Source organism: Malania oleifera, chromosome 3 (assembly GCF_029873635.1).
Source record: "Malania oleifera isolate guangnan ecotype guangnan chromosome 3, ASM2987363v1, whole genome shotgun sequence".
Taxonomy (NCBI): Eukaryota; Viridiplantae; Streptophyta; class Magnoliopsida; order Santalales; family Ximeniaceae; genus Malania; species Malania oleifera.
In genome coordinates, this window is record NC_080419.1 from 109957039 (window position 1) to 109981561 (window position 24523).

At 34.8% G+C, this 24523-nt stretch overlaps 2 protein-coding genes across 12 annotated transcripts; one reads left to right on the forward strand and one right to left on the reverse strand.

Moving 5' to 3' along the window:
• The first annotated feature begins 3979 nt into the window (after positions 1-3979).
• LOC131152223 (uncharacterized) lies at positions 3980-9593 on the forward strand. 11 transcript variants are annotated; one of them, XM_058103965.1, is made up of 7 exons: positions 4001-4293; positions 5267-5310; positions 5400-5485; positions 5668-5762; positions 6319-7383; positions 8937-8973; positions 9095-9593. In XM_058103965.1, the coding sequence occupies exons 5-6, from the start codon at positions 6464-6466 to the stop codon at positions 8971-8973; spliced, it is 957 nt and encodes a 318-aa protein (XP_057959948.1). In that variant the 5' UTR covers positions 4001-4293; positions 5267-5310; positions 5400-5485; positions 5668-5762; positions 6319-6463; the 3' UTR covers positions 9095-9593. The 11 variants fall into 11 exon arrangements, with proteins under 11 accessions (XP_057959947.1, XP_057959956.1, XP_057959948.1 ...); XM_058103972.1 differs by having other exon boundaries at positions 6477-7383; XM_058103963.1 differs by lacking the exons at positions 5267-5310; positions 5400-5485.
• Positions 9594-12889: 3296 nt separating this feature from the next.
• LOC131152225 (cytoplasmic 60S subunit biogenesis factor REI1 homolog 1) lies at positions 12890-24208 on the reverse strand. Its single transcript, XM_058103974.1, has 5 exons — positions 23850-24208; positions 14143-14721; positions 13869-14038; positions 13525-13743; positions 12890-13268 (listed from the first exon to the last, which is right to left on the reverse strand). The coding sequence occupies exons 1-5, from the start codon at positions 24129-24131 to the stop codon at positions 13109-13111; spliced, it is 1410 nt and encodes a 469-aa protein (XP_057959957.1). The 5' UTR covers positions 24132-24208; the 3' UTR covers positions 12890-13108.
• Positions 24209-24523: the final 315 nt, after the last annotated feature.

Genomic DNA, 24523 nt, shown 5'->3' on the forward strand with positions numbered 1-24523 from the left:
AGAATCCTTGCCATAGGAGGTAAGATGTCGGCCAGGATGTGCTATTACAATAGTATAAATACCACAAACTGATTAGAGATTTTTTGGACTTCAATAGTAGCCCTCCACATAATTGTTGTGCCATCATGATAGGGCTTCCACCATCACCTTGAAGAAGTTAGTTTGTACCAGAAACTTAGGCCAAAGGTCAACCTTAGTATGGTCCTCCCAACAATTTTGTACTTTATTCATTTGCCATTTCAGTAGTTACAAAAGAATGCGAAAGACCTTAACGAATTTCATAAAATCAAGTGAAGCTATGAGAATCATTGCGATAGTACCCAGGACAAACCATGAAATGTCAATAGTCCTATTGACACACATGCTTTTACTATCTAACTTGAATTTTTCTCTATCTAGGAGGCTCCCAAAGTCGAGCTCTTTAAGAAAACAAAAATATACTAAAACATGAAAAAATTGTGCATGCTAAATAGGAGGTGTAGTTGAAGAAGACAAAAGGAGGAAGTAAAGAAGCACGAGGAATATTGCAAACCTAGGATGACAAGCATAGAGAAGAAAAGAAGGATTAAGAAAGGAGAAGTAGGAGCATAAAGAGGTGCCTCAAGAGAATAAGTATTAGTGAAGATAAAGAGAGATCTTTGCCTCTTATTATTATGATCCAACTCAATCCACATGATGGTACATGAGTAGATAATGTCGTTTTGCTAGAAATTATGCCACAATGAAAATTATTAGCAACTAAAGTATGAGATAAAGGTCGTTATATGATACATTTTCTAGGGAGATCTGTAGCACAACCTCAACAACAACAAGAAGAGAAGAAGCTTGGCTTTGATGATGAGGACTTCCTAGATATTATTAATATCACATTTAGGGGCCTAGGGTGAAAACACATATTCAATACAAAGGGCCTTAACTTGAAACTCATTTGCTAAAAAATAAATTAAGAAGATGACAATATGCCATTGTGAGTTTGTTTCTATTCTCTCATGATGACAATTTGGTGGTCGCCATGACTATCGATAGCTTATTAACGTTGTTTTGGTAAAGAAAGCAAAAGCTAAATAATCAATTTTGCACAAGGTTTAATCGTGGTGCATTCTTATTAGTAATGCCAACTCATTAGTTGATCTACATTGAAAACGAATATAGAAGGAGAATGGCTAACATATACATAAATGAGTTCAATACCTAAATTTAAGTTTTAAATTAAGATATCTCATTTATACATATCAAGTCAATGCATAATAAATTTCTTGCCATAGAAGAGTTGACAATTTGAGTTAGGGCTTAAATTATCACTTACACAATTGAATGAGTGGGGTTCAACTCCATCTCAACTGTCAAACAAAGACTCCTTTGATTTGCCTTTGACACATAAACGCCAAGAATATCTTCTTTGGACCATGGCTTTTGATTAATGGTAAGCTACGCCTCATGATAGTTAGAATTTTTACTCTTGCTTAGGAGACTTTTGGTGGAATTGGAAGAAAAGTAGAAATTTATTAGTAGTTTCTACACATAACTTCTCCAATGTTAAAAAGAATTGAGATATACTTAGATTGGTTCAAGAACATGTTTAAGAACTAAGAGCACGATGTTTTTATCTCAAATTTAACTACCCATTCATGTCTATCAAGTGCGTGCACAATAGACTGCTAAGCATAATAATTTATAATTATTTTATAAAAAACAAAAAAAAAAAAAGTAACTTTAATAGGTTACTATGTTTAAGCTTTTTAACTGCATTCAAGGCCCCCACCTCAAAGGCCTCAAGCATCCCTTAATCACTGATAATTTTTTATGATTAAAATATATATATATGATTAAGAAGAAAATTTGCTTTGCATATATGACTTTGTAGCTTAAGAACATGAATTTCAATCTCCCACAATTCATAAAATGTTTACAAATTATTAATCACAAATGCTATATTAATGCTCGAGTCTTCTAAAATCGTATGGACTTAACTGTCAAGATCTAGCTACACCAAATCATACCTCTCTAATGTGTCATTTTATAATTACTAGATTTTAAATCATATGCATAAAAATCGTTCATTATGAGTATATTTCGTGTATAAAACCTTTAAAACATTGAGATGGACATCCTCTTATTTTATAATCTAAATCCAGTGTCAACTTCCGATCGATAAAAAAAAAAGAAAAAAATCATAAAAGTCAAATCATTGGTTTGTACGTGCCCATTAATACTTTTGGATTCGTTACGTAATATGTCGGTTCGGTGATTAATTACTAATTAATATATTGATTTTTCTAATAACAAAAAAAGAGAATAATTAAAGTTAAAAAGGGGGAAACTATGTAGAATTTTTTTAATCAAGGCGATGCAGCATGCTCACAGCCCTACACCACTTACCTACCTATCTCATGATTTTAAAATTTTAAAAATGGTAAAACCCTAATCCATTCTCCTTTCATACTCAATAACTTTCTGGGAGTGTTTAGTTCTACCATGTTCGTATGCAATCCCAAATAATAATAATAATAATAATAATAATTATAATAACAACAAAGCTGTATACAGCCGTTATAGTACACTCCCCGTACATGTAAATATATTATGTGTATATATATATATATATATATATATATATATATATATATATATATAAAGTCTCCAAATTTCAATTTGCTCTGTTAATGAAAGGAGAGTCTTTCTTATGCGTCATTCTCTCCTTTATTCCATAATTATTTTCTCCTTTATCCCATTATGACGATGTAAGAGTATATCATGATCTTACATCGAAAATGTACTAAGAAAATTTTTTACTTATCTGACAAAATCGTGAAACCAGTGAGTTAAAAAGAAGAATACCTTACTTGAGTTGGTCCGAGACCGATGCATTAATCATTAAATCATGCACAATTTAAATACAAAGTAAATATTAAAGATTTCATAAGTTGGTAATCTAATACATCTTACAAATAATATAATATTCAAACCTCCTAAATTAATTTCACACAAATTATTTCCTAAAACCAAGCATCTTAAAATAAAACATCATTATCTTTTAAGATATTATTTCGAACTAAATTTTGTATGAGATTATAAAATAAATCTAATTATAATTTCTAGAAAAATATATTTCAATAGTTTATACAATTTTTACTTTAGATTTTTAATTGTATAAACTATTAATCAATAACATCTTAAGTAAACTATTGTAATTTTATACAAAATATTTGTATACTAATATATATATATATATATATATATATGTAATCAATTCAAAAATACGAATCAATAATGAAAACACATTTAGACTAACAAAACTAATCATCTACATTCACCATAATCCCAAAAAAAATATGTGTATAATATAAATAACATTGATAATTATGCTAATATATGATAAAATAAATAAGTAATTAATAGTGAAAATAATAATGAAACTAATAATTTACAATCACGAGTCCTAAAAAATATGTCTATGATTGCAATAATAAATGAAATAAGTAATTAATAATGAAATGAATTATTTACATTCACTAGTCCTAAAAAATATATCTAAGATGGCAATAACATTGATGATTGCAATAATAAATGATAAAATTAGTAAGTAATTAATAATAAAAATAACAATAAAAATAATATAAAAAAATTTGGATTTAGAATGATATAAGAGATAAAAACATTAAAATCTTAGGAAAATGAAAACAGTATATCTCAAAATAAATGTTTCAAGGAATAAAAATAGTCATAGAATACAAATGATAATACGATTAAAATTAAAATAAAAAATAAAAAATAAGTTAAAATATTCAATTGAGAAATGGGTAAAAATAATAAAAATACTAACAATCATATGTAAGTGCAAAACAAATGAAAACATTTTTAAAAATTAACAGTTATAAAATTAAAAATATGAAATAACTAATAATAAAAAAATGGGATAGACAAAAATAATACCCACAAGGGGGTTATATATGAAGCCTAAACTTTTGGGAGAAATTTTGTATGTCGTGGGTAAATGGCAGCAGTCGTGGGTAAAGGGTAAGGTCATGAATGTAATTAGGGTTGGAGAAAGAATGACGTGCTTTACCTTTGTATCGCCTGCTTTTGGCGAAAGACTCTCCGAGTAACTGAAGAAGAGGAAGAAGAAACAGACCCTACCTACTCCCCCACCCAAACTGACCTCTCTGTCTCTCGGTTTCACCATAGACAGCCACACCCATCTATCCTCACGCCGCCCCCCTCCCCCTCCATCTTCACTTTTGCAAGACTCTCCCTCTGTGTTCTGTCGGTCTTATCTCCATCTGGGTCTCTGAGGTTAGATTCCTCCCTCTTCCCTTTCCCAAGATTTTGCTCAATTTCGTAGGTTTTGACCTTTTTTTCCCATATCCCCTTCTGGGTTTTATTGGATTTCTTTGTTCTGAAATTAAACGGTTGTGATTTTGATTCTTTCTTTCTCATTTGTGCTTTTCCCGTTATCATGGATTGGGTGATTGATTCTGATTTTACTGTTATTTTTTACTGCGTTTTTCCTTTCAAGGTTTGAAGATTTTTTTTTAAAATTATGTTGTTTTAAGTGTATGGATAGGATTTCTTTTGTATATAATCTATTGTTATCAATGGAGGATTTTCATTTATCTGTGTTCTGGATATTTGAGGGGGGATGATGAGTTGTGCCCCTGGCGATTATATTTTATCCGATGAATATGTGTTTCTTGATATATTTGGTAATTGGATTGTTTGTTTGCTAAGAAAAAGTGGGGGGAAATCAAAAAGGTGGGGGTGGGGGGGGGGATGAAACTTTTTAGAAGAGATGCTTCTGCGCCGACCTAAACTGTATTTCTTTCCATTACAACAAACCTGTTGAGTAGACCGCATATGATACCAGCTATTAAAATAACGATCTTAGTGTGAAGATAGAGAATGACAACTCACTACCTCATTTGTCCCAAAGAGTCTATGAAGCCTTTGGAAAAGCAGTTAGTTGATGAGTTCAGCCATTTGATCATAATATTACTAATAAATGATGGATCATTGGTGGAGCTGAATAAAACTTAGATACATTATGTGCTTGATATGAAGTCATATGGTTGATCTGCTGTCTGAAATTCATAAGATTGGGTGATAAACTCGGCTGGCTGACTTTATTTATCAGATAAAAGACAGATTTTGTGTCTTTATCCTAACTGTCATCATGTGCTTTCTATAAATAATACAATACACTTAACCGAAGTCTTGCCCAGTGGAAATTGTGTAGTGTTATCTATTGCCAAATGTTTCCTTGTACCAGCCCAGAAATTGATCCTTTTGGATTGGCAGAGGCTTCGCTTTCAGGTAATTCATAATTGATGCTTGGTTTGATGAAAAGCTGGTGTAGCAGTGCCTGATTTGAGTGTTATGTTCTTTTTTCCTCCTGGTTTCAGAGCATTGAGGCTTCAAGTGAGTGGAGCTTGGATGAGTGGAGTTCATCCTTTTAGTGGGTGCTAATTGCTGAATAGAGCTAGGATGAGTAGATTTCATTCTTTTAATGGCTGTTAATTTAATGAGAAGTTCAGCATTAAACCCTGGGGGGGTTGCCTAGTGGCAGCAAGAGCCGCCATAGGCACCATGGGACTGGGAAGATTAGATGCTTTGCTTGAATTTATTTACGTGCTATTGACTTATTGAGGCTTTGTTCCATTCTTTAATCAGTGCCTTTATTTTGGGGGGCGGGAGGGGGAGCTGCTAATCTGTAGCTGTGGCGAATGCCCTCTATTGCCAAATAATATTAATAAATAAATAAAAAGGTAAATTCAGAGGTTCAATTACTTTTCTTTTTATTCCTTCTTTATCCCAGCTACCAAATGGGGAATCAAAAATGATTTGTTTGGAGATAAAAATTTACAAGTCACTGTATTCATTATTTTTCTACTGTTTTATTTTTTTGTTCTGCTATTTGTTTGCCTTAATTTTTCATCTAATTGTTGGTGAAGTGACATTGTTCATAGGTGAAGAAAGGCCAGTTCAAGCTGTACAATTAGTTGTAAATTTGAAATGTTATTTTGTATTCCCCAAACTTTAAATTTCATTGCAATTAGTCTTTCCAGGCAGTACAGAAATATTGCGTGTGAATACAGCTTCCTCCTCTTTCACTTCTCTTGTTATATTTTCATGTTATTAGTACCAGTAAATCAATGAGGGCCCTGATTCTTTATCTGGGAACCAATTATCAGTGAGCATTCTGTGCTTCATTTATGCGTGGTACATATTGGTTGTATTAAATTATTGAGGAATCGAAGCATGGCTTCCTTCTTCCTCTCTATTTTATCATTGTCCCTAATTGTTTTCCTTTTCTATGTGCAGTAATTTATAATAGCATGTCATGCTAGAACCAGTGCTTGTTTTACTTGGTTTTGACCTACACTGCTTGTTTGGTTTGGACATTCTTATCAAGCATTTGGCTGAATATCTCTAACCTTTTAAAGGCAGTGTATTGAATAGTTTGTTCATGGCTTTTGAAGATTCCTATAAAAGAGGGTTCAAGGACAACAGTTCTATTATGGAAGATGTTCAGTTGACCACCAAGTGGGAAGATGTGATTTGTCCTATATGCTTGGATTTCCCTCACAATGGTGTACTCCTCCAGTGCTCATCATATGAGAAAGGATGCCGCCCTTTTGTGTGTGACACAGACCACTTGCACTCAAATTGCCTTGACCGTTTCAAAAATGCCTATGGAATTTCATCTGATTTTAAATCCCCTTCAGCACCCGCTCCCATGGATAGCATCCAGTCAACATCATTAGAAGACAATGGCAGGCCAAGCTGTCCTTTGTGTAGAGGGGAAGTCACTGGGTGGGTTATTGTTGATAAGGCACGTGTACATTTGGATGAGAAAAAGCGTTCTTGTGAAGAGGATCAATGTTCCTTTACAGGAAACTACCTGGAACTTCAAGAACATGCTCAACTAGAGCACCCTCATGCTCAACCATCAAAGGTAGATCCTGCTCGGCAACTGGATTGGGAGAATTTCCAGCAATCCTCAGAGATAGTAGATGTTTTGAGCACTATCCATTCAGAAATTCCACGTGGGGTGGTTTTGGGCGATTATGTGATTGAATATGGAGATGATGAAACTGGAGATGAGTTTGATGACTTTCCAGGGGATGAAGGCAACTGGTGGACATCATGTATCTTGTATCAGGTATTTGATAATTTTAGGACTTCTAGAAACAGAAGAAGGTCAAGAGTCAGTGATACAAGAAGAGGAGGTCGTCGATCAAGTTATGATGCTTCAAATTCTGATGAGGGTTCTGTGACTTCTGTGGAATTTCCCGAGTACAGAATTGATGAGACAGATGATGAGTTTATGAGTTCAAGTGCCCCTTCTAGGAGCAGTGGTTCTTCAAGGAGTAGTGGTCATCGCAGGTCAGTACGGCCTTTCCCTCCCCCCTGCATCCTGGGGCAGCTTTCCTGTTTGTTTTCATGTTCACTTGTCTCTTGAATCAGTTTTTTGTACATTTTTTTGGATGTCTCTGTGTGTGTGTGTGTGTTTTGCGTGCTGTGGTTCCTTTTTAGGGGTTGGAGGAGTTTTAGCCCTTCCTTGCCCTGTCCCACTGGGCAGCTTTCCTTTATGTTTTTGAGTGGTATGCTCAATTTTCTTGGGAATCAGTTCTGCGTGTGTGCGCGCCCAAGCACGTGTATACGTAGGTTTCTACATTTATGTGATGTGTGGTGTGGCTCTTTCGGGGCTTGGGGAAGTTTTAATATGCTGATATTTTCCATGGCTAAGGCCGCCTACTAGTCCTCCTGCTGCCATTTCTTTCTTACGTGTATTATTTTGTGATTGAATATTGCACATTAGAATGGGCATTTCCAAAACTGTTGGTTTTTCTACACAATCCTGACAAATTTCTGCAGTGACTCTTTGATTAGTGCTCTAAAGGATGGCTAAATACTGCCATGGAAGTTATTCTTGCAGCAAATCCAATGCTCAACTTATTGTTGTATTTATCCTGGGAATTTCTTGGATAACTTGCCTACAGTATTCAAATTGCTTTTGGCAATTTCTACCATCACTTGTTTCACAAGTCTGTACAATTTGATCACTCATATTGGCCGTCATTGAGCACATTATTATTTTTGACCTGGAAATGGAATTAACAGTATATTCAAATCAAACTGTATAAATTGATGAAATTATTTGAGTGAGTGACCTGATGGTTTGTATTTCCTGTTTTGCTTAACAACTTGGGTGTGAGCAAGCTTAGTCCATTCTTATTTTTACACTAGAGCTTTGGTTTGAGTTGGGCTTTTGAGTTCGCTGAACTGGTAACTAAAATTGGTTTTTTTCATTTTTTTGAAGACAATTGTTTTATGTTTGTAATTGGGTGGCTGTTGACTTTATAATAAATGACTGAAATAATGTAATTTAAGTATAGCATTAATAGCAGGTTGTTTTGGTTAATAAATGAAAGGTGAAGTCAAGAATTTCCTTTTGCAGTAATTGGCATATTGTGGGAAGATGCAAACCCAAGGCATATTGTGGGCCTTATGCAGTAATTACATCTCGTTACTTCTTTAATTGATTGAAATTTTTTATGGCTTATCAAATCCAATTTTCCAAAATAGCTTAAATAAAGTTTGATGGCATCACTTGTGATAATTAATGTAATGCACATAAAGCACAATAAAAGCACTTTTAACCATGCATAATTTGATGTGAGCACGCCCATATGGGTAGACCATGTCTATTGCTTGGCCCTGGAATTGCTCTTAATGAGAGCCATTGAACAGTGGTTACCAAGACATTTGCATGCCCATTGTAAAATAAGTTGGTAATGGTGGGATAATTTTGACATGCAGGTAGGATGTAGGCATGTTAATGCTGCTAGGCTATTTTTATTGACCAGCTCAAAATTTCAAAGTAGTATTGTCACTAGATCTGTGCATGATTTATGAAATGTTCTTGTATTTCACAGTTCTCGAAGACGGCGTTCCCGCTTCTATGACAACTAGGTATGCACTGCCCTCAAGTTAAAGTGACATTTCTTATGACCTTAAAGGTGGTCGAAATGTGTGCCACATCAAACCCTGTTTAGATGAAATTTCAATTATATATTTTCTCTGGATTATGTAGGAGGTGTTATGCCTGAGACTACATTGTTCATATGTTGGAAGTTTTGGTTATACAAACGTCATTATCCTTTGCTGGCTTAAGAAACAGAGTGATTGTAGGGGGGAAAGCGTAGAGATGATGATCCACAGAAGTGAAAAAGCCCTGCTGCTGCACTTGCTGCAACTCTTTTTCACGTCCAAAACAAACATGTAAAAGCTACATCTGGATGGTAGTTTGGTAGGTTTTTGAGATTAAATGTGCTGGTTAGATGTGGTTGTCAATGCCATGTGATTATGTGTGGCTATTTCAGTTCCTTAAATTTGTTTTATTAAGTTAGTCTCTTCAGCCATTCTCTTTTAGATGCTTCAAGGGATGGGGAGAAATGTTTGTCAATGCTTTAATGTCCTGAACCCACTCAGCCAAACTTTTTATGATAATTGGCTTGGTATCACCACTATTCACCAGTGCCCACTAATCCTGCTGATGGATAAATATATCAAGCATTTTCATCTGTTATGATGTGAGTTGATGTCCTGGAATGATATCTCAGTATGCAGTTGCTTGTATTTGTTGCTGAACTATCTCTCAGGATTTTGTCTAACAAGTTCCAATTTTCAAGGTGCCATTCTAGGAAATTTGTTGCCATTTAATTTACTTGTTTGATTTTGAAAGTCATGATTCTCAATGCTAAAAAAAAGCAAATGTACCTGAGTGATTTTATAATTGAATCTGTATTAAATGTAATCTAATTATTTAAGATTTAATAAAAGAATGAGAAATGAAAAGAAAAAAAAAAAAAAACAACAGGATCTATAAAGTACCCAACCTAACCAAAAATCCATCAAACGAAACTTAAATTAAATATAAGAAGTAAATAAAGAAGCAAAACAACCAAAACAAATAACTTATTATCAGAATATTTTGATACCCCAAGCAATATTTTTTGGACTAAATCATTCATTCTATATATACTTTTTAATTAGAACAAAAAATGAAATGATCATATGAATTTAGAGTATAATTAAATAAAATGTCTAAAATTTTAAAAATCTAAAAAATAATTTACAAAATATTTTTATTATTTTTCAGTTGGTCATATAAAAAAAAATTGCTCTTGTAAAGTAAATTCTGAAATATAATGATTAAGTAAAATAATTTTAATAATTTTATTTTTTATTGTAATATTTCTTTATTTGTATTATTTTGTGCTTTTATGATTTTAATCATATTTTTTAATTGTTGGTTGATTGAAGAACAAACATGAGCATTTATTTTTCCTCTAGTTGACAATAATATTCATGTATCAAATTTCATTTTCTATTTCCCCTTGATTTTTCACATGTTTTGCAAAATTTTAATTTCAATTATATGCTCCTAGTTATTTGTTTTTATTTTTTTTTATAAATATTAATTAAACAAGTTGCTAGTTTTTATTTTTATTTTTTTTTTAGCTTCACTTTCTGATTATAGTTTTTTTTGTCATAATTTTTTACAGTTATAACAAATGACCCTCGAGTTTTTTAGACTTATTTTCAAGTTCGAAGAAGTAGAACTTGGACTAGAAATAGTTAGAATTGGACTCCTTGCAGTATTAGTTTCAGTAACATTCATTTCTTCTCTAGTTGCCAATAATATTTATGTATCAAATTTCATTTTCTAGTTCTCATTAATTTGCATACTGCGAAATTTTAATTTCAGTTATTTGTTATTGAAAAGTAAAACTAAATTGTCAACTTGAATCCCAAACCAATCCCCACCACATCCAAAACAATTTAACTTTGATGTGGAATTTTTTTTTTTTTTGTCAAACCCACTATGTCCATTTGGCTAGAAATTTGAACCCAAATTAATCGAGACTGATTGGCAAAATTATTTTCATATGCTATTTTGAAAGGCAAGGGAAGGGCTAATTCTAAAAATTGAAGTTGGATTATGCATAAAGGAGTTTATTGATAATGCTCCACCTAGCCCAATTTTGGAACCCATTTTCAATATGTGATGTGCAATGTGTATTAGAAAAAAAAAAAGGAAAAAAATTGGGTGAGGAAAGTAGAAAACTTGAAAATTAAGACCTAGTCCTGATACTACTAAGAAAAAAATGACAATGTCACAAATAATATATGACTAAAATTAAAAGAAATTGATGTAAGATTTCAAAATTAGTAATGTGATATTAAATTAAGAATATGGGTGTGAAAAAAACCCGTATTAACTTTGAAAATTAAATAAAAATATTACCATTCATTTTGATGAGAAGATTAAATATGATGAAAGGGAGCTTATTGGTATTGTTTTAGAGATGTTTGCTTCGGAATCTCTAGGGATCTCTCTAGAGCTCAAGTTAATAAGTTGCCCTCTTAGTAATCAAAGATAAATAAGAGAATGCATGAGTAAACACAAAGATACCTTTCATTTGTGAAGGGGATTCCTTTATTATACACATGCTTGTTCGTGGGAGGGCATATGGTTGACCCTAATTAATAAGTTGCCCTCTTGAGTAATCAAAGATAAATAAGAGAATGCATGAGGTGTGAACATAAAGATACCTTTCATTTGTGAAGGGGAATCCTTTATTCATATACATATGCTTGTTCGTGGGAGGGCATATGGTTGACCCTAATTACTAAGCTCATGACCATGAATTATTTTTTCACACCTTCTTTATAGAGGAGTATATGATCTGTCCCTCATTAACCATCTACAATTTCCTCATTGTTTTTAGTTAGAGGATCAAAAAAACAAAAAAAATTCCCTCACTTGGTGGCGCCTTTGGTTTAATCCCCAAGAACAACTAAAAATTCCCTAGAATAATTTATATGATGGGGAAAAAAAAAAAAAAACCCTACTAGTAAATAGAGGAGGTTTGCTTAACCAACAAAATTATACTCTCAAGATATTCTTTGATAGTTGTAAAAAGGATCAAGAGTTGCAGATCATGATTAACAGAGGCTGGAGCTTATTTCTTTAAATTTGCTTTGAAATTCCAATAAATTTGACATTTTAAAATTAGGACAGAGAAAGAAAAGTCAATAAGTGACCATGATTGTTTGCAAAGTCAACTTCCCCTTGTTGACACATGTACATATGCAGCAAGTCTTCAATTGTTTGGAGCCTCATCTCAACTAGGAAAATATTTGGCACCAACTAGTTCACATGTCATTGTCCTAAATCATACCTTTCATGAAATGGCCATCATTGATTTGTATGGAATTTGCCCTCCTCAATTCTTTTATTCTTTTTTTTTTTAAAAAAAGAAAACACGCTAATTGGGCACATGTCTTGACTATCTTGTCAATGTGAATTAGAACAATAACATTATACCTAATTGTTACCAAATATTTTTCCCAATTTATTGCCTTTTTAAAATATATTTAGAGCAATATTAACCACCACATTAATAAAATTAATCAATCTTAAGACATACATATAAAACACACTTCACATAAATGATAGACCTAACTAGTCAATTTTAATTTCTTTCTTGAACAATATATATATATTTGTCATTTAAAATCATTAAGTTATAACTGTCTACTAAGAATCTAATCAGCCTATGATTAATTGTAAAAATAACATGATGAATAGCTTATATTATAAAGAATGAGCCAAAGGACTGGTACCAAATTTCCCAATTTTATTACTACTCTCCTTTTTTGCAAGAATTTAACTTCAAGCTTCAATAGCTTCAATTTTGGCATTCTGACTTGGGAACTCAATACATACATACATACATATAAACATATATTAACACACACACACACACACACATATATATATATTATCATTATATCATGGTCATTTTTATGGAGGAGCATATTGTTAAATGCAGTGATCTTTGGGGGGTCATTCAATTTCTTTTTTAAAATCACGCATGGTAAATTCCAAAAGATAAATACAAGTTCTTTTAACTATCTCAAAGAAAGGTGAAATTAAAAAAAAAAAAAAGAAGATATTAATAAGAAAAGTTCTATATAAAGCAGGGAAAACAAATATACTCATGAGAGTAAAGAAACTTAGGAAGCTTGCCCCCAAGACCTAATAGGGGACATTCTTAGGAAGGTTCCGAATGACATTGCTCTTCATGCCCATCTTACTGCGCATGGCCTCCACCCCTGACCGGTTCATCTCCTTCATCACCTTCATCCTCACCATTTGTTCCCTTGGTTGCACGGTTGCCAACCCCATGCTCCTGTACCTGAAAATCATAACACAAATTCCCCATTGTCATATAATTGTTCATCACTTTTCCATGTTGATATGATCATTCCACTCTCAAGACGTGTTATTGTTGGATTAAACTCATGCTCAATATGTCTATAGCTCAAACTCTTCTGTGGATAATGTTTCTCATGAATCAGAGGCATCAATACTGAATCACCTTACTGTTACTATTACAGACCTTATTGTTACTATATAGGCAAAATGAGTAACAACAAAGATGAGTAGCAAACCTGGCAGCCAAGGCAGCAGTGATTGCAATAGCATTTGTCGGGGAAGGGCGTGGCTTCTGGCGGTAATACCGCATATATTCTCGGGATCCAAGTGTTTTCGTCGAGATACCATTACTAGTTTTCGTGGTTATGACAAGCTCAGAACCGCCACTTCCAAGTCCCACAGTGTTGCTCATATCATCCAATGCAACAAGTTGTTTGCCTTCACCATCAACGTAACTGTTTAAAAAAACATATTTCAATGCATCAAAATGCATTTACCAACATGTAATAGAAATTACAAGAATAATCAAATCAGGAAACAGGTGAATGAGTGCTTGGCTGAACCAAGGTTGTTGAAAAACCTGCTACTGTAATCATAGAATTCTTCCAACTCTGCTTCTTCACCATCATCGCCATCACCATAATGAACTTTACAATGACTTTTTGCTGCCATATGCTTTCTTACTGCTTCCAAGCTGTTGAACGGATGACACCTATCGTTGCAGTACAAACACATGAAATCCTTTTTGACCTATAGAAAAGAAAAGGAAAATTAGTAGGAAAAAACATCTACAAATAAAAATAAAATAATAATAGTAAAGGGGCAGGTAGAAATATGAGCATATAATGCATTACCTTAAGAGCAAGATAGGTAAGTAGGCCTTTTGGATCCTTAAGATACTCAACATCAGGAATGAAGAAGCCATGCTGCTTGTGCATGTGAACCATGCAACTTTCTATATTCTCATGCTCTTGATCGCACATAAAGCAACAGGATGGATCCAACTCATTTTCATACTCGCTGCCATCATCATCTTCCTCATTCATCTCATCATCAGACACCAAATCATTTACATTCAAACCATTCAAAGACTTAGTGGCCTCACTAATCGAGTCCTCTGGGTTCACCTCCTCCCACTCATCTTCACTTTCTTCATTGTCTGCCTCCCTTTGAGAAGGTAGCTTCTTTTCACGGCGTGTGAATGGCTTGATTATTACATTTCCCCCATCCTGATGATTTGATCCTTGAGAAGCTCGCAAAATATGAGCTCGTGATTTGAGATGCTCTGCATGAGCCTTGGAACTTCTATATCCTTTACCACAAAGACCACAGGTATATAGCATAGGGGTCTCACTCAACTTATTCTTCTCTTCAGCCAGGGCAGATTGTCTAGCTAGAAATAGTGTTTCTGTTACCCCAGGAACCCCAGCAACCTGAAAAAAAGAAATAAATGCAAAAAAAATTCAGAATTGATTCAAATATATATACATTTTTTTAAATGCATTTACTGCTAGCTTAATTAACAGAAAAATCAATCCAAGTTTTGAGGCCAACTAGCTTGGGAAAGGGTTAAGACTCTGAAGCAAAATACAGGCAGATTTAACAAGACAAGCCTAGAGAGAGAGAGAAAGAGAAATTACTGATTTATTTACCAGACGTGTCAATTGAAACATGTATTCTAAACTAAGCAGCTCTCATTAAGTGGACAGAAGTCAGCAATTAAGCAAGTCATTCAAGATCGTAGCATCAAGGCCATGTTTGCAGCCTTCGATAGGTTGTGCATAGCAGAAATTTCAGAATGTTCAACGAGGCCTCTATGTCAAGGGCCTCAAGACCAATGGCTATTTCTTTGTTATTACTTCTTAAAGGGCTGACAGCATTTTTTATAAAGAACTTCATAACAGAGAGGGCTAAGATAGGTTGCACTAAGTATAAAAGTTTCCTCGCATAGTAATATGCTGAAACACAGTACTATGTTAAATAACAAATGCATTTTAACTGTCCCCCAGAAAGTAGACAGATGAGCTTTAGTGGATCATAGTTTATAATAAACCCCATAACCTAATGGCAGCAAATTATTCCCTATTTGGTGGTCTATTGTATGTCCTTTCTTACCATCCCATGTTAGATGGTCAAATCACCTAAAAACATTCAAAAAAGATTATTTTGGGTAGTACAAAGGTGAAGTTCAAATTCCAGTTCGTTAGTAAGGGGTGGTTAAGCAACTGATTCAGCTGGATGGTTTGGGGGTTAAATCTCTCACCTTGTTCAACAAAGTACTCCTCTGCAACTGGATTTAGATGTTCATGATAAACAGTGAGCAATTTTACAGAAAATGTTTTTGCAAAATAAGGCATCACTCACACTTTATGGATCTCTAAAGAGGCTAGGGGAGTCTTATGGAGCTGGTGTTTGGAAATGGATTAAAAAGTGGCGAGAGAATCTTTTTTAACCTCATTCACTTTAAAGTTGGAAATGCACTTGGATGGGCTTGCAAAGTTCAATTCCCCAACATTTTCAACTAGACCCTGCAAGATGCTTTGGCAAGTATGAACATTAATTTTTCAGACAATGGAATTATTTGGAATATCCTTCTTCAAAAGAATGTCAATACTGGGAACTTGAAGCCTTTGCTGATCTCTTTGCAGTAATGTTGTGATCAGACTAACCATGATGAACCACAAGATGCCAATTAAAAATGATTATTGCAAGATTAGTTCCTTCTACAAGGAGCTGGACAGAACAACATTGCCAGAAGATTTAACTTCCCCAGAAGCCTATCTGGAAAACAGGCCCCAATCAAGTTGCCCTGTTTGCTTGGAAAGCAGCTTTGTGCAGAGTTTTAACAACTGATAATTGCAGAAAGAGGGAAATTTTTGGTGAATAGATGAAGGAAGCAGCTGAATCTGTGGATCACATTCTGCTACACAGCCTAATGAGTACAGACTAAAAACCTATGGGACTTGGCCATGGTTCTAGTTGGCCAATCCCGGGTTATTGCTGGGATTATGGAGACAAAAGATTTTGGCTTGCAAAGGCATCCAGCCAGAGTTTATGGGATTGTGCTATTATGGCCAGGTCCTCGCCCCGAAGCCATGCGCCATGCCAGTGCCCAGGTCAGTGTCCAATATGCGAGGGTTCTCACAACATTTTGGACGTGGGTGGGTAAAGAAGTTAGTTCAGGAGACAATGTGTAGAGAATCGAACAGGTAAAATAAGGAAATTAAATAAGAAAAGGAAAAAAAGGATTTCAGCAGGCTTCGCCGACGAAGTCTATGTTCTCGTCGACGAAAGCCCTTACGTGGTTCGTCCCCAAAATTAAGAGCATCGTCGATGAAGATATCTAGAATGACTGAAAGTATTAGGCCGTTCGTCGACGAAAGAAGGGCCTCGTCGACGAACAGCCTTCTGTAGTTAGTCGACGAAGGCGCCATTTCGTCGACGAAACTGACTGGGTCAAGTGTCTATAAATAGATTTTCAATTGCTTCTTCATTAAGAAATGAAAATATCTCTCTCTCTCTCTCTCTCTATCCAGCGCCCACACTCTCTCTCTCTTCGATCTTTCGCCGATCGTTCCCCGTTTCAACGATCAGAAGTTACCACGAGCATCAGGGAGCGAATATCTACAAGTTTAGCAAAGTGGATTCTTGATCTCAAGAAAAAGCTAGGGTTCGATTTTCGAGCGTCTCGGGTCGTTTTTTAGGAAATAGGTAAGGGGATTATATTATGTCAACTATGTTTATGAGTTATAACAGAATGAAATGATAAAACGGTTCTTAGATAATCAATTACGGCTTTTCTAGGGTTTCCGGGCCTAGGGTTCGGTTAACCGACTTTATTTTCAAAACCAACCATTTAAATTTAATTATGATATTTCTAAAGTATAGTAATGAACTTTATGAACGTTTTCACCGGTTGGAAAGTTGTTATTTCAAACTATAGGCCAGTTTTTAAACCAACCAAATAAAGTAAGGTTGATTGTCTCTATTTTTCCCGTAATTAGTTATAAATCTATATTTAATAAAATAACAACCTGGAGATATTCATACCCCAGTTTTAGCAGCAGTATTTACCTTCTCAAGCAGATGATTTATTTATGAGTTACCAGATAAAAATTGCGTGGCATGAGTATAGTTTTTAATTGGTATTAAATGAACAGGTTTTGTGTAATACTGAAATGTAATGGCTATATGCCGAGATATGGGATATGAGATATGAGATATGATGGCTATATGCCGAGAGATGAGATATGACTGCTACGTGCCGAGTTATGAGCACGGTACCGAGGTCATAATGTGGAGAGAGGTGCAACCACACGTCTTAGTTAGAGTGTGGATATGGAAAGGCGATTGGTGACTTGAGTAAAGTACTCCCCAATGTAGTAATTCCAGGGCTCCATCCGATGCAGTAATTCAGGGTGACTCTATTCCGGTAGCATCTCCGGGTAAGGGTAGGCACCATCGTACTACTTCAGAGATTGACCTAGCTATAGTCGGTTGGCTATATGCTAGGTCCCGCCTTCAGGCCGCACAATCCGTTATGGGGGGAAGCATGTTAGAGCAAAGTATGTAAACGTGCGTGATGACACTAGTTCTATAGACCAGATTATATCTTCTAGGCATATATGGGCACATTTACTATAGAGAGGGCCATATTGAGCCAGCAGTATGTTAGTATGAAAGTATGTATTTTCAAATTTACAGAATTATACAGATTTTAAAATGCCAATTAAATGTATTTAAATGTTAGCAGTATATGTACACACGAAATCTCATGCTAGCCACATACTGATAATAATATAATCCGTCTTCCTAAGAGGTGTCTTACCCTAGCATACAAATGTTGTTTCAGGTAATCCGAGGGATCGAGCCTAACGTCCTGCCATGCTAAGTTGGGATAGTAGACAGTCCTTTTCAGAGCTAATGAGATATTAGATAGTGTCAGTCTCTTTTGGGGATTGAAATATATAGCAGATTGTGTTTTCAGTTATGTATGGATGTATATGGCAAACAGTTAGAAACTCCGGTAAGTATTAGATGATGTATGTATTTCCACTGTATATGTTTATACAGATCAGTATAGAACACTCGTTTTTCCCTTGTTTGGGCGGGTTGTATATGTATGGTATCAGAGAGATGTATGTTATATATGTTTAGTAGCACTTCGGGGCCACCTAGAGGGTCAGGGTGTTACACTATGGCTAGGTTAGCAACATGAAATATAGGAGCACTTACAGCAATATGGAGATAGTTGACACAATGATTAGAAGAAGAATTAATGTAATCTGCCTTCAAGAAATTAAAAGGGTGAGGAATTGTTGTAGACAAAAGCGTAAATGATGATGTTATAGGCATTAAAATAGTGGGTGATAGAATCATAAAATCAAGAAGGTCTTAGGTCAAGAGATAATAAATGTCATTAGTACTTATGCTCCTCAAACAACTCCATTGAAAACATTAAAAGACAATTTTGGAAGATATAGATAGTATTATACAAGGGATATAAAGGATTGAGAAAAATATTCATAGGAGCAAATTTGAATGGACACATTGGAAAGAACACTAAAGCTTATGAGAGGGTCCATAGAGGACAAGAGTTATGGAGATAAAAAAGAGATTGGTGATATGATCTTAGACTTTGCCATATCATATTGCCTTTCTTATAATGAAAATATGCTTTAAGAAGAGAGAATAACACTCAATAACCTTCAAAAGTGGACTAAACAAAAGTCAAATGAATTTCTTCTCAACTAGGAGGGTAGATCATTCATCATGCATATATTGTAAAGTTAACCTAGATGAAAGTTTAACAACACGGCATAGAGTTCTAGTATTAGATATATGTATTTAAAAAATGAAAGAAAAAGGGTAACATAAATCATTGCAAGAGAACTAGGCGGTCAAACCTAAAGGGGGAATTGGTACTTGAGGCATACACTTATGCTGATTATACTGGATCAATTGTTGATAGAAAATCAACCTTAGGATATTGCACCTTTCTCAGAGGGAATCTTGTGACATGGAAAAATAAAAAACAAAGTGTGGTAGCTCAGTCGAGTGCAGAGGCTGAATTTCGGGCAATGGCTCAAGGTGTGTGTGAACTACTTTGGCTGAAGATCATCCTTGAAGATTTGAAGATTAAGTGGGATGGCCCTATGAGACTTTATTGTGACAACAAATCTGCAATCAGCATAGCTCATAACCCAATACAACATGACCAAACGAAGCACATTGAAGTTGACAGACACTTTATCAAAGAAAAGTTGGAGAGTGGATTGATTTGTACACCTTACGTGTCTACACATGGTCAACTTGCTGATGTCCTTACCAAGGGGTTGAGTAGCTCTGTTTTCCAAACTATTGTTTCCAAGTTGGGAATGGAGAAGACCTATTCACCAGCTTGAGGGGGAGTGTGGGAAAACCGTGTATAATTAGTAAGTTATTTTAGGATATTCTTTTAATTACAAATTGTATCCTTAGAATTAGGCCTATACAGCTAAGTTTCCTATTCTATTAGGGTGTCCCATAAATCATGGGATTTCCTATTCTGTTAGGGTGTCCCATAAATCATGGGATTTGATTTATTAATTTACTTTTTAGGAATGCTAGGATTGTTGTATATATTCACATGTAATGTTCAGATCAATAAATAACTCTTTTCAATTTCCGACAATAAAACATGACAAAAATATAGAAACAAAACTTTGAAAAATATAAAGAGGCCAAAAAAATAAAAATAAAAAGATGCACAAAAGGCTTTTAGTGAAGCTCAACATAGAGCATATAATAATTCATATGCTACATTAGCTAAAAAATAATGGATAAAGTACATATTTTAACTGTGCTAGAACTAGAGAAAGAAAGAGCAAGACTTAGATAATGTAAAATATATAAAATATGAGGATGATACTTTCTTGGTTAAAGAAAAAGACATAAAAGAAAGGTTGCGAAGTTACTTTAATAAACTACTTAACAAAAACCAAGTAGAACTCTTAAACTTAGAATTGACAAATGTGGGAAAAGCTAAAAATTTAAGATTTATTCGCAAGAATAGAGTTAATGAAGTTAAGTTTGCGATAAAAAGGATCAAAAATAGAAAAGCTATAGGACTAGATTATACCTAATTGAAGATTGGAAATGCCTAGCTAGTAATAGAATTATATGGTTATCTAATTTAGTTACCAGTATTATAAGAACTACAAAAATGCTAGACAAACGGTGGAAATTCACTTTAATACCTATAAACAAAATAAATAAGATATTCAAAATTGTAATAAGCATCATAGAATTAAGCTTATAATTCATATCAAGAAGCTATAAATAAGAGTTTAACAGAAACCAAGGTTAGAAATGAGGGTCTCAAAAAATCAATTTGGTTTTATGCCTGGGTGATTGGCTATAGAAGTTATATACCTTTTAAGAAGATTAATGCAAAAGTTTAGAGAAAATAATAGAAACTGACATATGGTTCTTATTGACTCAAAAAAAGCCTATGATTAGATACATAGCGAAGTTCTATGGTGGGTTTAAAGAAAAAGGGAGTACGTAGTAGGTATATTGATGTCCTTAAGAATATCTGCAATATGTAATAACTAGCATTAGGACAATAGGTTGGGAGTCTAGGAAATTTCCAATAACGATAGGTGCATATCAAGGATCTTCTTTGAGCCCTTATCTTTTTGCATTAGTTATTAATGAACTTATTAAGAATACCCAAAACGAGGTTCTAGATATTTTCCTTATTGATGGAACTAGGGGGAGCAAAATCAAAATTAAAATTATTCTGAGAAACTTTGGAATCTAATGGTTATAGAATAAATAGAAATAAGACAAAATATATGAAAATTTTGTCATTGTTGGGCCATGTGGTTAACCCAATGCTTACCCGATGAGACTTAACCACACATGGCCATGCACAAGCATGGTGTGGGCATTGTTGACATTCGGATTTGTCATCGTTGGGCTATGCGGTTAGCCAAATACTTACCCAATGGCACTTAAGCACGCGTGGCCATGCGCAGGCGTGTTGTGGGCGCTATTGACATTCGGATTTGTCATCGTTGCGCCATGCAATTAACCAAATGCTTAGCTGATGACACTTAATCATGTGTGGACATGCGCGGGCAAGTTGGTGGCATTGTAAGCGCTCAGATATGTCATCATTTGGCCATGCAGTTAACCAAATGCTTACTTGATGACACTTAACCACACGTGAACATGCAACACGATGGTCAAAAAATTAATAGCGCTACTACATTTAGATACCTCGGATCTATTATCCAAGTTGAAGGAGAAATCAAAGATGATGCTATGCATAGAATTAAAACAAAGTAGGTAAAACAGAGAAGTGCTTTAGGTATGTTGTATAATCATAGAATAATCTTAAAATTAAAAGCAGAGTTTTATAGGACGGATATAAGACCACTTATGCTATATGTATCAGAATGTTAGGTAACTACAAACAAAATATCCAGAAGCAAAAGTTGTCAAAATGAGAATGATAAGGTAGATGAGTGGTAAAAAGTTGGAAGATAAATTGAGAAATGAACATATTCATGATAAGTTAGATATAGCACTTAGACAAGATGAGGTAAGGGACCCAATGCTCAGATGGTTTGGGCATGTACAACGTAGCCAAATAGTGAGGAGTGAGCTAGTTAATGTTAGTGGACGTAGATAAGGTATAGGTAGATTTAAAATAATTTGAAATGTCATAGTGAGTACTGATGTAATAGCCCTTAAATTGTTGGAAGAAATTGCCAACTATCATGTAAATTAGCTAAGAAGAATTCATGTAGCCTACCTCACCAACTGGGCCTTAATGTTTGGTTTTTTGTTGATGTATGTTGTTTACTATTATGGCCAATTGTCAGACGCTTGACATTGCCAAGCCACATGGAGTGGACATACCATGTGCCAAGGTAGCAACTTGAGATGGCCAATTATAGGTTATCTTGATAATTGTTGGTTGGCTAAACAATATTGTTTAGGGGAGCACATAGAAGCGATGTTGCCTACTTGACATGGTCAGGGATGGACATTGTTGGGGTCATGGTCCTCAACAACGTTGCTTACTATTAAAGCCTGATATACATTGTAGGCCAATATCTAATAGTTTAAGCTTTTACGTAAAGTGGTAACCTAACATGGTATCAGAGCTAGTTACTAGGAGGTCCTGAGTTCTAATCTTGTCGCTCGTGTTTATTGTGTGGCGTTTAAAAAAATTATTGTGTTCCCCAATATGGGTGTTATTTATCGTGTGTTTATCTCTCCACATGCTATAGGGCTGCATGTGCAGGGGAGTGTTAATTCTTGATATACATTATTGGTCCACAACCTAATAGTTTAATCTTTTAGGTAAAGTGGTAATCTAACACTTACAGAGACTGACTTCAATTAACATGGTCCAATGTGGTTAACATGGTTGGATGGTTAACTTGGTTATATCAAGTGTCTCAATGAGATTTGTTGTTATTGGCATCAAGTCATGGTTAAAAAAACCATGCTAGGCACAAGTATTGACTCATAGGGAGTATACATAATCAATGTCAATTGCTCACAATGTTGACATGTTGACCATACAGGGCAATTACTAGATAGTTTACCCTTGCATGGTTGGCAGAAAGGCTTGGTTGGTGGGTAAACTTGTGGGTGGACACCTGGGCATGTTTTTAGCCATTTGTTTGTAAGCGTAACTTGTTTTAGCCTTGTTGGAAATTTCTAGTTACATCCAACACAACCTAAGCAGTTGGGGTTGTCAACTGCAGAATCTAGGCAGTTGGAGGTGTCAAATGTGTATCAATTTAACATGTGAGTTGCAGGGAACATGGGGAGGGTGTGCGTTTCGTGCGCATGTTCAAATGTATTTCCTTGTCTTTGAATAAAGGTTGCGAGGTGTTGCCCCTATAATGCTTGTTGCCTCGTAAATGTTTACTTGAATTGCTATACACTTGCAGGATTTAACCAACAATTGTGTGTGTGTCACTTGGTGCCACACAGTGTCAAGTTAGCGTATTGTGAACTTAGATTCTGTGACACCAGGCATGTTGTATTTGGTTGAAAAGGAAATCAAGAATCTTTTTTGGGACAAGGCCTTTCCCAACCATTCACTGTGGGATAACTATTTTTGGGCATTAATGGCATGCTTCTCCAAGAGTTCCATTATGTCCTGTTCAGAGTGATTAGATCAACTCTTGTTTTGAGTACCGTTTTGCTTCATTATTATTTTGAAATTTCTCCAGGCAGTTGCCTAGTTGGGTGGACTTCTGACCCTCGACTTCGCATATTCTTTCTTTTCTTAATAAAATCTTTCTTCTCTACTTGGGGAAAACAGTTACCGAAAAATTTTAAAGGTATTCTTTCCACACAAAATTACAATAATAACAATATGATGATGATGATGATGATGATGATTCAAAATTCCTCATAGAAAACCTAAATCAATTCTGAAGATATCGATTACAGCACCATATTAGATAAGAACGAACAGAACCGCAATGAAAACCCTAAACCTGAGTCTGAAGAAAATGAATAACGAACAGATATTGAGAGGAGATACCACCTTTCTTTTGAGATTGTAGCGGTGCCATTCGGACTTGTAATGGAGCTTCTGCTCGGCATCGTTTTGGAACTCCTTGTTGCAAGCGTTGCAGGTGAGCCCTGGCATTTTCTCTCTCCCTCTCTTATCTATGATTGAGATACTGAGCTCGGATTGACGTTGAAAAACGAGGGGAAGAAGAAATGGGAGGAAGGTGAGGAGGGCTATAAATATTCGGTCTGTCGGTGGTAAGCTTGAAAAAGTTACGTGCTTTAGCAGCCATCTTATCTTAATTGGGCTCTTCATTATGGGCTCGACCGAGTGGCTGGGCTTGGGTTAAGCTTCATATAGTGAGAAAACTGGTAGTGATGCGCAATTAATTTGATCTTTACAATTATATGGTGATTTGTTGTTATTTGAATTTTTTATACCATATTCTTAACTTGTCTTTTTTCAATCTGATTGGTCTGATCATCACTTGGAAGTAATTTGCAGTGATTTTTGTCTATTGGACAGCAGTTTCTATTTTTTGTGAGACCTCTCCATTTTTCTTGAAGTTTAATTCCACCTTTTATTGACGATGATTCATAATGATTTGTATGTTAAGAATTTCTTATTCTTGATGAATTTAGTTTATGTATAACTCTAATTTTAATTGGAGATGACCTATTGTAATATACTATTTAACATAGTGGAAG

Excerpts from the sequence above, each read along its gene's own strand:
- LOC131152223 (XM_058103961.1), top strand. The coding sequence starts at position 6,464 with ATGGCTTTTGAAGATTCCTATAAAAGAGGGTTCAAGGACAACAGTTCT.
- LOC131152225 (XM_058103974.1), bottom strand. The coding sequence starts at position 24,131 with ATGAAGAGCCCAATTAAGATAAGATGGCTGCTAAAGCACGTAACTTTT. Across the intron at positions 14,039-14,142 it reads TTACCTATCTTGCTCTTAAG|GTCAAAAAGGATTTCATGTG; the intron begins GTAATGCATTAT and ends TCTTTTCTATAG. Across the intron at positions 13,269-13,524 it reads ACTGCTGCCTTGGCTGCCAG|GTACAGGAGCATGGGGTTGG; the intron begins GTTTGCTACTCA and ends TATGATTTTCAG.